The sequence below is a fragment of the Sceloporus occidentalis genome, unplaced genomic scaffold, assembly GCF_023333645.1.
Source record: "Sceloporus occidentalis isolate IW3139 unplaced genomic scaffold, rSceOcc1.0.p SCAF_72, whole genome shotgun sequence".
Lineage (NCBI taxonomy): Eukaryota > Metazoa > Chordata > Lepidosauria > Squamata > Phrynosomatidae > Sceloporus > Sceloporus occidentalis.
This window is the reverse complement of record NW_028317052.1, coordinates 2,986,787-3,000,847: the sequence shown is the minus strand read 5'-3', so window position 1 is coordinate 3,000,847 and position 14,061 is coordinate 2,986,787. Positions and strand designations below refer to the sequence as shown.

The 14,061-nt window shown below is 39.2% G+C and overlaps 1 protein-coding gene across 6 annotated transcripts in view; it reads right to left on the bottom strand.

Moving 5' to 3' along the window:
- The window catches only part of LOC149286095 (unconventional myosin-XVIIIa-like), a 128,108-nt gene that overhangs the window by 69,754 nt on the left and 44,293 nt on the right, over positions 1-14,061 (bottom strand). For 4 of the 6 annotated variants that reach the window (XM_089494364.1, XM_089494365.1, XM_089494366.1 and 1 more), the window contains 10 exons: positions 12,805-12,911; positions 12,283-12,459; positions 10,357-10,567; positions 9,267-9,409; positions 7,475-7,575; positions 6,364-6,427; positions 5,979-6,123; positions 3,686-3,697; positions 2,584-2,760; positions 250-340 (listed from right to left, as the gene is read on the bottom strand). In XM_089494364.1, coding sequence (XP_089350490.1) covers positions 250-340; positions 2,584-2,760; positions 3,686-3,697; positions 5,979-6,123; positions 6,364-6,427; positions 7,475-7,575; positions 9,267-9,409; positions 10,357-10,567; positions 12,283-12,459; positions 12,805-12,911 — 1,228 coding nt within the window. The remainder of the gene's footprint in view (positions 1-249; positions 341-2,583; positions 2,761-3,685; positions 3,698-5,978; positions 6,124-6,363; positions 6,428-7,474; positions 7,576-9,266; positions 9,410-10,356; positions 10,568-12,282; positions 12,460-12,804; positions 12,912-14,061) is intronic. The other 2 variants (XM_089494362.1, XM_089494363.1) reach the window with 1 other exon arrangement.

Here is a 14,061-nt window from a genome sequence, read left to right as displayed (position 1 = left end):
CTCTCTGTCATGCATGATTATCGCCCTGTGAACCGATATGTCGTTTGCCTATGACCATTGATTCATCGTGATTTATTTTGCAGTGCATTGTGCTTCTGTACTATACCTGTGCCTTTTGGTATGTTTTCGGATGTAACACACTGTTGTATACCTGATCTTTTATTAAACGGAGACTTGGAAAAAAAAAAAAAAAAAAAAAATAGGGACTATTACCCAAAGAGGTTCATGTTGGTTAGCCGGTAGACCTACCTGTTAATCAATGAGATGAGCAGAGTGAAGAGTTCAGAGTATAAGCCAGAAGCCATGCCTTCGAGGCAATCCAACGCAGACAGCTTGGACCCTTTAGTGAAACAAATGTGAGTAATTATTATAGCAGTGTTTTAATAAGCACATGACTAGCATTGTCAGAATCTTGCTGTAATCCTGAAGAACCTTAAAAAGCAAAGACATGGATTGTGGAAGCCGATGGGGGGCTTTAGGGAAATGATTCAGGTCACATATGTAAGGATAGGGGACAGAGAGTGAAAGACAACATCAGGTCATCTAACCAATATGCTAGATCTGCCACTTTTTGCCAATGGTTCTTAGCTTCCCTAATGTACAACATCCCCTTTACTTACTCACTCAAACCAAAAACACACAAGCTATAGGTAGTTTTGAATAGTTTTAGTTATGATAGAAGCTCCAGAAGGGCCAGCTGCCCTTTCAAAGTTCCCCTTGTGTAAGTCTTTCGTAATCTTTATAACTCTATACTGCTTTAATAGTAGCAAAGGCTACCTCTGTATGTAATCAAACAATATCACTAGCCGAGACTATCATCAAGAGGTGAAAATGTTTTGATCCATACAGAGCCCTAGCCAAGCCTGTGAACACGTATAACTCAAAGCAAATTGCAACAGAAAGTTCAAATTTTACCGAGAGCAACTAATTTACCAACATTAGGGGAGTTGACAGGAGAGTCCTTAACTTCACTGCACAATATGAAGAGCCGACCTGAACGAGTTTCCGCTGCAGGAAGAGCTTGGCTGGCCTTGTATGATCATTAGTTAGGTCAGTGAGATGTCCTCAAAGCCTCCTCAACCATTATATAGAGCCAGCTGGAAAAACGTGCCAGTGTGGCCATAACAAATAGTGAAGAGACAGAGAGATAGAAATCACAACTCTCCTGACACCCCTCCCTTTAGTGAATAAGCCCCATTGTCTATAGTGCATCCTTTATAATTCCACCTTAAGGAAACTGGCTGCCTGAACCAATCCACAACATTCAGCGACTTCACAGAGCAGAGATAACTGAACAGGAAGGCGCAATCATACAGATCCTGAGAAAAGGCCGTTAAAATGGCTTTTCCGTAGTATACACTTTTGTACTTGAACAGTTACCATGAGGGTTTTTGTGTATGTGAACAATACAATGTAAGATTTGGGAAGATTGACATATTTTAAGAGCTGTGTGTAAGACTGCAACAATAATTAAGCATAATATGAATGCTATGTGTGTCAGTTACAATGTTAGAATGTCATACCCTCAGCGTTCTTTAATTTTACTTTTTTTTTTCCTTCTTAAATTTATACATTTCTCTTGAGGAAACCCAAGAGTAAGATATGCTTGGAACAAGGTGCCTCGCTTTGAACATCATACTGTACGATGCACCCCAATTCACCTGATGGGATATTTTTGTCCTGCTAAAGACATTGTTTGATAAAATATTACTACTGGAGAACGGCCACCATGTTTCCTCCTACGTTCAGAAGGCAAGCATCATGCAATGATGTATATGAAATATGTACAGTATGTCTGGCCACGATGCATATAAAGCTCATCATGTCCACTCACATAAGATTTCATCTATTCGCTAGCTTCTTGACCTGTACACTTTATAGATGACATTTTGCCTTCTTTATCACGAGTGTATTTTTAGCAGAGGTCAACTTGTACCCATCATGCCTAGATTGATATAATTTCTTGTCTCAAGAAGTACTAGCTACCAGGGGTTATTTAGAAAAACGGACAGTAGAAAGTAACTGAAAAGCCATGATTGCGGCTGCCGAAAATGTTATTGCTGATTAAAGCCAAAGCTCTTCTAGAGTTCTCAAAAATCACTTTATTTAAGAAAGACAAAACACGTCAGATCTATAAATAAAAAAAGGTGTACAACGAAAATCAGTACTTTTAGGAAAAATAAACTTTCATTACGAGCTTTGGTTTGTGACGTTTTAGTAATTAAGAATAATGTATTAACTCCTAAAAGGCCAATAGTCTTCTTACATTCTATCTGTATTCTCCTTCACGTGCTGTACCTTATCTAGCATTAGAATATGTTGCAGAACAGTTAGTTCTTGTAATTTAAAGAATTACAGTACTTCATTCTAGCAGAACACAGCGGTTTCTTTAGAGTCAGCTTTCTCAGCAGACCACTTGACATTGCTTTACACAAAGCTAGTGACTAATACGCTCAAACCATTTCCCCTAGTGCATTACAATACGCTTTAGTATAACGGTATTAAGCTCATCAGAGGTAAATGAACGGTTTATGGATGCACATACATGGCCCTGGTGCCTTGATATAATGGTTGATTTATTACCTGTGCCGTCTCCCTGGCTTCCATCGTCCAGACCTTGGCGAAAGGACGTCGACTTCTGTAGGCCGCTGGTCTTAGGTTGGTGCTTGAATATGGAGGAGGAGAGTTCTTCCAGTGAACAGCCCAGGAGGTACGCGGCTTTCTGTGCCCACTCATGCCTGGCAAACTGCTTCCTGCCAGCTGTGGGGCAAAATACAAAATCGGTGAGGGGTACGGCTTCCATAAACCTCAGTATGCAGTCTACACGTGAACCAAAATGCTGGTGAGCAGCGGCAAAAGCTCTGTGTTTCTTTAATTAATAACCTAAATTACGATGCTATAAACCACATATTACCCTCGACTAATAAATCCCAGGGTTGGAATTGAACAGTTCTGGAATAATATGTACAGGTAATTCCATGGATGAATGCTTTACTGAGCAAAGGGACTCCACGTCTGATAAGCTTCTATTATATTTCACATTTTTATGCGCCAACCTACATGTGAGATTACACGCTTTCAGCGCACCACACAAGATTTATAGGGCATGGTAGTTAAGGAACACAGGTCGTATTAATGATCAGCTTTCAAAGTCACAGAGAGGGAATCGGACTTGTCAAACAAATGCAGTCTACCGGGAGTTAAAGGAGCACAAGCCATCCAAAGACACTCACTCGCAGCACTCACACTCCAGATGGGGTGAGTTCAGAACATGGAATAGCAGGCAGTTCCTCTAAGGAATGGAAAGACCACACACACGAGAGAGAGTTGCAACGTGAAAGAGCAAACAACATACAACTATACCAATGCAAAGAACAAATTTGTTTCTGTGCAATTTCAGAGTAGAATGGAAATGCTATGATTCTGGTGTGATGCTGTGTATGGCAGTGGGTGGCCTGGAGATGCTAAAATGAAGCAATTTTGGGGACAACGCAGGAGTAAATCAGACAACTTCTAGGCGCGAGAAAACGAAAAAAAAAAAATACTGCATGTGTGGCAATGGCTCAATTAACTTATTTCACATGGCGTTCTGCACAGAGTCTCAGACTGAAAAGAGAAGACATGATTGACTTGGAGGGACATCAAAGAAAACGGAGAAAGCATTTATCTTTGCTTTGAGTTTTACCTTCATCTGCTTCTGTATTGCAACGGAGCAGCATGCAACATGCAAATAAAAACAAGCCATTAGAATAAACACACACAAAAACATGAAAAAGTCATTGTGATCTTTAGCTTGGAAAAGAGTTAGGACAGGATGCAGTTACGTTACAGGCTGTGCAGCGCTAGACATCGCGTGAGATTACAATAGAAAGACCAAACTCTAAGTTTCTTTTGATAGTAGATCACTATACCACATCCAATCGTGTGTATATTACACTCTTAATGAGCTCAATGTGTATCTTAGTAAGAATGAATGATTCCTGGATTACAGCCCCCCCCCCCAATAAAATACCGTGATACTTCACCAGTTAAAAGGTGTGGATTAACCCTAAAAATAATGTATCCATGCAAGTTAAACAGGGGTTTAAGATAAGTCAAATATTTTAGCATGCAAACCGATATCCGCATCAACACGGCATAGACAAGGCATGCGACAAGAATAAGCATGAGAAATACAGCTAAGGCAACAACGTAAAACATGTAGCATGTGAAAAAAATTATACGGCAATAAGACTCTATTCAGAAACGGTTTGAAATAACCTGTTGAGAAATATTTAATGCAATAAATGTATAAATATTCATATCGATAAAGACATAGAACAAAGATGATTAACAAATGCAAGTACTTGGCATAGTTAGGTCATTTTGTGAAACTTAACTGAACTAAGCACTATCCAGGGCCAGATCAGCCCTTTATAATCCTTCAGCAACTTTTATTCAAACTCGCGCTTTAGTGAATAAACCCCTTTGAGTATCAGGGCACCAGTAATAAAAATGGGGTAAGATACATTAACATTAATATAACAATCCTATTTAGTTATGGGTATGCGCATTGTTCTGTTATACAATTCACCGTTTAGCTCACTTGAATTTGAAGTGTACAAGGTCACTTCTGTGTATTTTATCAACAAGATAAAAACACTAAATATCTCTGGTATTACTGTGGAGACCTGGTCTAGTTTATTGTTAAGTGCTGAGCAATAATTGCACATGGAGCCCTTAGGGCTGGAATTAGGAGCTGCAATTATTGCTGCTGTGTCTATTTCTTGCTTTGCACTGCCACCTAGTGGATAAAATAAAATATTTCATTCATTGACCACACTAATTTATTTCATTCTCGCACTCCACCCAGAGGCACAGCTTGCTCAAACTGCCTCGGGTCTTACAAATAGCTCCTAATGGGAAAGAAACTGATCATGAACTGTTTCCAGTAATGAACTGGATTATGGTAAAACGCTGTGTGCTCAAATAACAATATGTAATTCACGATAAGTGCTAAAAATCTGCACTGAGAAAGTTTATCCAAGTAATTTCCCTTCTCTCTTACTATCCCCCATTGCAAGAGGAGTAGAGACTTTGATTAAGCCTTGTTTCTTCAATGCCTGGTGGGAATTCATCATGCTCCATGCAATAAAATAAAGTGTTGTAGCTTCCCCCCAGCCCCCCCCCCAGCTGAGAAATGAGAAAAGAGAAATGCACACAGGCAGGAACAAAAAAATAAGTTACCGGGAACATCTACATCTGAAACTGCAGCAAAAGTCAAGGTCATGGGTTATTCAATGTCACATTATCATCAACACTGTTAACATAATCGCATCATTAGTTCACGGTCTGATCTTATCACCAACGTTCTTAACACCTAATGATCTACTCTTGTTTTTTCCCTCCATGTCATAAAAGGTTTCTATTTTTGGAATTTTTCTTAAGGCTGGTGATCACGTCTCATGAGATAAGAGTTTGTGCAGTTTTTGCACATTATACCTGGAATACAGTGTTAAAACATCTGAACAGCCAAAAGGCATAAAATATATTTTGCACAATTATACCAACCTTCTTCCACCTATGCGCCACCCCCATTACAGTTCATGAACCTTACCATTTTCACCAAGTATCATTGGAGTTGTAGTCCACAGGAGCTCCCCTGATCATTTTTTATTAAAAAAAAATAATGTATTGACACTGGGTTTTGTTTTTTGTTTTTTAACACTAAGCAGCCGGTTCCAAGCACCAGTCTCTGCTTAGAGGCAAGCATTGAAAACCAGAACCAGATGCTGGTCATCGGCCGCTCACCCTACCCGTCAGTGCCGCTATGTTTAAACGTTAACACAAGGCTTTATTGTGTAACATTATACATTTAATGCACACAAGACTTTGGCCAGAACATTTTGGCCATGGTACACTCAGTAAATGGTCTCCATGCCAGTTAGTGAGTAGGGGTCATCACTAGTATCCCTAGATCTCTAATCTTTCACAATTACCTTTGGTGGCTCCAGCTGACCCCAGGTGGTAAATGGCTCCCAGTATCAGCCAAAAGGCTTTCTGCTCCTCATTGGAGATCCCAAGGATTTTCATGGCTGCCTGCAGTTTGCCAAAAAGCTGCACAGCCTTCTGCTTATCCTCGGCCTGCACCCAAAATGAAGATTGCTAGTTAGGTATTGCTTTTTGCAGATTCATAAACACAGCTATATGCCATTCATCACAGGTGTCTACAAGTAATCGCCAATGAGTACATCAACTATATCAAACATGTTCCTTCTCACAACGTGATCAAATCTAGCACAAACGGGAACAATAAATAACTTGAGCCAAAGCTGTTCCACACAGAAACGGATTATATATGAATGTTTGGTTATGTGTGCTCACCTTGGGTGAAGATGTAATGCCAAACACATTATTGTCTGCCAAGTGATTGAAATGGAGCTCTGTCCTGAAATAACAGAGGAAGAAGTTAGAAATCAGATCAATGTGAACAGTTAACCTTAACTCTCTGCTCTAAGAATCCAGGCAAACAAATTAACGGAGTGAAAATCGGGTATATAATTAACTAAGCTTTCAAGAAAATCTCACCGATTTAGCTATACTTTATACAGGACCAGCTCAGCCCTTCCGGCTGGATCTCAATGGGGTTTAACCGTCATGTAAAGAGAAGTAAGCCAGATGAAAATGCAAACTCTTCAAAGTCTCCTTGCCCATGAAATTACACAGGGCCAGCTCAGCTATTCATAATTAATAAACCTACCAGTGTTGGCCCTTCATAATGCATAATGAAGTAAGGTAGTTAAAACCACAACTTTCACGCAAACTCCCCCTTGCGAATAACCCCAGCGAGTCATCCAACGCTATGATTTATTGAAAAAAATTTCCTTTAGACCCATTTGGTAGGATGTGCCTATGAGCCATCGGAGTTATCCAGAAGGGCATGGAGAAAAGGCATAAGCCTGTGATTACACTCTGAATACAAAACACACAAGGCAGTACGCATTTTCTGTCGCTATCATTGTGTCTAATTTTAATGGGTTTTACACCATTTCAAAAGAAGATCCATTTATAATCGGTAGGATCCACCGGGGTGGCTTCTTCTCTTTCACCGTTGATAAACTATAGCTCCCATGACCCTAAAGAAGGTTAAAAGGTGCCCAGAGGCTGGCCGAGATCCATGGGCCTTATGGTTGAGTAACCAACTGGGAAGCTACCTGGCAATTACATTAGCTTCGTGTCTTGCGAGGGGTGAGCCACTGTTCGGTGTTGACAGCAACATGGACAGCATCTCTCCAACAGAACACCAGATCTACCCCCATTCTAACTTGAGCAAACTCCCTTTTAGTAGTTCATTGATCTTAAGATATTACTGAAATGTAATGGTGCTCATGGAAAAGATGCTGTTTCTGCAATGTCTGTTTGTATAAAGGTTCTTGAGAACAGTTTGTGTAAGAAGGTAGTTGCCTAAGACCTATATTGCAAGCGGTTGGTTTACCGAAGAGCTTGGTCAGCTCCAGCCAGAAGATAGTAGAATACATTAAAAGAAGCTTCATTTTCAGGACGCCTGGCCACTCTCAGCTTCTCCAGCAGCATTGTCTAGAACATAAAGACAGGTGTAAGTGAGCACTAATTTGATAGCGTATACATAACTAATTGGGAAAGACCACAAATATTTAGTATACTGATTATACTATAACATTTCACATTCATGTTATCACCCATTGCCCTTCTGATTGGTTCTATTATTTTACCATCACATTGCTTTCCCTTACCTGCTTGCCTCACACTGATATCATCCTGTTTAAGTAATTAACGTAACACGCAAAGTATAAATATTGTTTTTACTCCCGGGATATTTATGCATGTGTCTGGGCAAACAAAATCTCAGTGAATACTAGTAATTGTTTACAAGCGATGACGCCAGTGTGATTCCTTGCTTATCCTCAATCCAAAGCGTTCACTCAGTATGAAAACTATAACATTTACAAAGAATTAAAGCATAAGTGACATTAGATAATTTTGCTTTTTTTCGAGTTCAACTAAAAAAAATGTAATAAAAACCCACAACCAATCACAATGTGCCTTTTGACAAAGCAGTCTTCTCAAAATGTGAGATTACAGCTTTGTAATTACCGGTCACACACAGATCGGTACCAGAAGCCAGTGTGTTTAATGCAAAGTCATGAGATTTCAGGATTTCGTGGACCAAGTCTGGTAAGATATGCCTGGAGCTTGGAGGCTGCAGTCAGACATTCTGATGAAGTATTAAAATGGAATGGGACTTGACAGAGCATATGCTAAAATGAAGAAACACGCTTAATCTTTTTACTTTACATCATATCAGAGTGGGCTGTGTGTACATCTTACAGTCCCAACCGTAGGTTACCAGATCTCATGATACTTAGAGAGGAACTGCCACCTTTATGTTTATTACCAACAAATTAAATTCAATCATAAATAACTACTTTGGCTGTTATGGTAAATTAAAAAGATTGCCTCCATGGAACCAAGATCTGGAGGCTGGAAGTATTATCTAAGGAATTTCCAGTCCAAAAGTCGGCTCCTTACCTTGGTTTCTCCCATTGCATACAAGTAAGGTGACTTGTAGATACTAACTTATTTCTTAAAGTATATGATTTTGAGAAAAGAACACACGCTTTAAAGCATAGTGAAATCCGACAAGGTCTAGGAGCAAGTATCACAACAGAATAGGAGCTCCTAGGAGAATAAATTTAATAGAACAACAGACATCATATTTGTACAAAAATGCATTTGAAGTATGTTTCTAGTGTTGAATTCTTACTCTTTATACCCTTCTTATATAAAAAGCTACTTACGATGTTGTGTTAATCCGCTCAGTGCTGGAGGGTAAATAATTATCCTGTTGTACTACATACACATTTACAAAGGCTAAGGGAGATAGCCATGCTATCCATGTTTATATTCTCACTCAGTGCTTCATGATTAATGCACACGGATATAAGAGATCTGCCATCAATCCATCTGCTCGAGGTCAGATCTACAGGTTGGCTGAGCATCACGGTCATAGTAGTTCAGAGCAGTTTGTATACCAGAGGCTGCCTACCTATGCATAAGCGTTCTATACATTAAGGAAGGAGATATATCCCTTAGACCTCTCAGGGATCTTTAGTTGAATACATTGAACGAACAAATGCAGTGGTGATCTAATATTACATTAATAATGTTGCTTTACTTAAAACGCGTTTGGTTTTCCCAATTACCAAATCACAGATTAGTATATTTATAGGGAGAAGCTCATCTCTCACCTGTATGGAGGCAGAAGCCACCTGCCCAACTTGGTCAAAGTCCAGTGAGATGATCTGTGAGAAGCGAGTGGCATTTCCATTCAAATTGGTGCTGCTGTTGCCAAATGCCTCCAGAATGGTATATACCGCCTGCCACTTCTCCGCTGCAGATCAATCAATGAGTTAATCAAGTGTATAAATTCAGCTGGAACACGGATCATGCATTACACACAATAAAGAGCAGAAGAGTGGTCTATGTCATGTCAGTAGAAGCGCCTTCAAGCAGAAGTGGCAGAGGTTAACACATCCGGGTCTATTCCCGACATAAGGATATACTTGAAGACAAAGATAAGGGCCGAGTAATGTTAAGGTCATAGAGCAGGTAGGTTATGGGCAGAATAAATGGGACAAACATCTATTATCTGCCATGAAATTATAGTATCTTTCAATAAGGTCCTGCCAACTAGGGTCTCAAAGATATAAAAAAAAATAAAAAAATACTTTTCCCGTTGAACAGTTACATTGTTGGGGAAAACGGTAGGGTGGATATAACTCATCAGGAAAGGTGCAGATGAGAATTCCAGAGAGGAACGGCTTGTGATCTCAGATACAGCTGACTCTACCTACTCCAGCGGTTTTTAAAATTTGTGTAAATAATGTTATACTAATATGTAACCCACATTCAAAAACCTATTTAAAAAGAAACAAAGTAATTAAACTTAGAACTTTAGTACTGTATATCCACCGCTTCACAATTTAACAGGGGAGACCAGTGTTCTGCCGTTCTCAAAGGAGGACTCATCTAATCCATATAACATAACCAATAGGAGCACGTGGGTAATATTGCAGGCTCCATAACACTTGTTAATTAAGACTAATGATTATTTACATGTATTACATGCAGACTTTAAGACACCATTAAGGAAAAGTCATTTAATATCATAAAGGGCATTTTAATGTCAGCTGTACACTGAAAGCACACACATATCCATCCCTGAACCTTAGTTGTATTCAAGACACAATTCTTGCTGCTCAGAATAATCAGAACATTCGTTGTATAAATTAAGAACGTGGTTCCTCCTATCAGGATACATTTTTCACACTGCATTACCCGACAGGATCTTTCCAGTGCTCCCAGATACGGTAGCCAGATATTGGATCACATGCTGGCAGCTGGTAGTCTTTCCGCTGCCGCTGTTCCCGAGTAAGACGATGGACTGGTCCTGACGAGTCATTAGCATATTCCAGTACGCAGCCTGCGCTACTCCGTAGATGTGGGGCGAGGTGTCCTCCCTACGACAACCTTTAAACATATGCATCACCTGAAAAAGGTAACGAGATATTACATACAATTTAAAGGGGAACTTTCATTCTTTTCATTCGATTGCGTTGTGTGCGGGGGTCAGTTAAAAATCTGATTTTTTTTTTATTTATTTTTTTTATTCAACGGCCATAATAAAATCTGTTTCCTAATGGGAAATAAATCTGTGAATTCTTCCAAAACTAGTGCCAGCCACCTAGTGGCTCTACTATAGTCCGTTATTCCTACCCCCCCACCGTTCTCCCAAATTGCTGGGAAAATGGGGTAATCTCCCAAAGGAGAGGGGTTAAGGGGAGATTCCCAGGCATATATTCACTATATCACAAGATAATTATATATGATGCACAAAACCGACACTGAATACTTTTATTTAAAAGTAATGGTTAGACAGAAAATAAATATATTGGATTTTAAAAACAATGAAATCCCCATTAGTTTCTTTGTTTTCAAGGCAAATAGAGCAGGAGCATGATGGGGATTGTAGTTCATGAGCAGCTACCCCTGAGCTACACATCCACCACATGCTTGGTTTTCTCTTTAAGAGGCTGGTTCAGTGGTTTGTACAAAAAAAAGCTTTTATCCAGATATGACAGCTCTGATAAAAGAGAAAGGATTATTTTATTAGGAAACATGACTGCAAACATAATTAAGAGTCAATGTACCTGCAGAATACAGCTCGAGGGGATTCTTGTAACCATGGAAACCCGAATCACATTTACTAAGGAAATGTGAAGGGAATTGACAGGATTTGAATGACCCTGACAATCCCGAAGTATCTCGCATCAGAGCAAATTTGTAATAGACTTCAAAATCCCCGTTTCCTATGTGCTGCACGAGGAGAAAGGCTAATCAATGGGCAGGGAGGCGGATGGGTTCCCACTCACATAAACCATGATGAATTCAAGACAGGTGTGTTGGCAATTAAACAGACACCCCGTTATTATTAGAAGCACTGGCCGCTTGGCTAGAAAAAATATATTTTTTGCATTATTTTTTGCCACAGAAGGTTTTTTGGGTTTGTTTTTTTTTTCTAAACATGTACAATTTAAGCAATCCCAATCCATTAACCATTTGACTTTAGTTTCTCTAGGTAGATAGAAGGGCACCAAATCCGTCCTTATATTTTTTTTTTGTGTAGTTGCCGTAGCTTCCTGCTGTGTGTGTGTATATATTATATATATATATATACATACACACACACACACATATATATATATATATACACATATACACACACACACATACATACATACATATATACACACACACACACATACATATATATACACACACACACACACTCAAAAAGAGCTGAGGACATGAAGTGAACAAAACTGAAAGAAGCAGATACAAACCACAGGTGCCAATACCCCAAATAGTGCAACAGGTGTTTGCAGTACATTAGAGAATGTATATTTGTGAAACTGCAGAATACAATAAAAAAAGTCCTACTTGTGATTAGCTGGATTTATGACAAACTCAAAGGGCTGTTAACATGAGAATAAATGAGCTTGAAATGTCCAAGCTAGAGAGCTGCTGATAAGCACGCCCTACCCTATCAGACAATCTCGGCTACAGAGATTCCCCGCAGTGATTTCATGAAAAAAAAAAAAAAAATAACACACACAAATCTCAGAAAGGAAGAATGGAGTCTGATAGTCTGCAGCAAATCTAGAGGTACACGGAGGAGTAAACAAATACCAGTCTGAATCGTACCTTCTCAGAATATATAGAGGGAGAGCTCATGGGGTTCAAGATGACCATGGATGGGCCTGCATGGGTATGAATGAGGTTCCCACCATATCTCTGCCGCAGGGTGTGCAGGACACTGGCTTCATTCAAGTACAGCAGGGAGGCCAAGTCCTCCACTCGGTCATGAGAAGGAGCATTAGCCTGGAATTAATACAGTTAACCAGTTCACCCAAAGAAACAAAACAAAAAATATCCGCCAACAAAAAATTTTACACAAAGATCTATGAAAATGTTATGTATAATTCCCTCCTATTTAAAATAAATGTATAATCTTATCTTTTCATTAAAAACCAAATAATGTAGCGAGATATATTTTCTTTGCCGTTAGGATAATGGCTGGACATCAAGGGAGTCACTGCAGCTGGAATGTCACGGGTTCAATACCACTGGCTATAGACTACCAAATCATTTGTATCACATCACATAATTAAACCCATATGTCAAGAACTAAGTTTAATGTTTGGAAAGCAACTGTAAATATCTTACCTTCTCCACATCATCTTCATCCACATCCAGTAGGCTCCCATCATGTTCCAGTCGTACTTTCACCTTTCCCTCGGGCAAGCTGCCGTTCTCTGTATTCAGTTTATTGGCTGCACAGTAAAAGTATGCAAAATATATTAGAGAAATTAACAAAATATATAACAAGATGTCATCAACTAGTACATGAAAGCCGAACTGTGACCTATGAGAACTTAACGCCATTTACTACTGCAAAAAACCCACGTTCTGTATTTCATCACATTTTTTATAAAATATTTTAATAAAACTGCTGGGAAAGTAAATTAGTAGAACGCCTAGAAAGGCATTTATTGAATTTTCTCTTCTCTCACAGGTGAAAACAAGCTACAAACAATAGTGCGGAGAACGGAGATATGATGTCATCGCCATACTGCATTATACCGAGGCTTCCGCTCACTGCACGAGAAAGTAAATACCAGCTATACCCTGTGGCACATCAGATTTATTTTTTGTGGAATATTATTTGTTGCATATTAAAAGTTACTGAGATGCGATTTATCTATTTCAATGCTTGGGAGCAACTCGTAGCAATAAAGCTGCGCCAAGAGTCATTTAGGATCAGTACGGGAAATAAATGGAATGCAGGGGAACAACACTGATCAACTCGGATTTAGAATGTATTGATTTTACCTTAAAAAGCCACAAAAAACTTAACTATATAGCACAGGCTCAGGTCACAGGTCAAAAATCGTGAAATGTGTCTTGAAAACAATGCTCCCTTAAATATTATTACTACATTGATGACCGCAAGTATTGGGGAAACAATGGGCGATCGTGTTTAAGTACAAAAAGACTTTAAAACACACAAGCCTTTTCTTTACTATTAGGGAGAAAAAAGTTACAAAGCGACAATAAAAACAATGAAACTGGCTGTTTATTGGCAATACAAGAAAGGGGCTTATTCACTAAAGTAGGAGAGTTTGTAGTGGAGTTGCAGTTTCAATCCACTGACTTTATACAGAGCTGGCCCTGTATAACGTACAATGAAATACCTCACTGACTTTGCATTATTAAAGGCTACCTCAGCCGTTCTTACAGGAGAAAGGAGAAATTCGCCAGAAAAGGCCCTTTGTAACGCAAGCCCTGCTTTAATGATCTCAAAGCGTTGCAAAGCTTCATGTGGTAGGGTGACATAAATCTGGTCACGGTGTATGGGCACCTTGCCAAAAATAAATAAATAATTAACTAGACTAAGAATAACGTACCAGATAAAGAAACCCA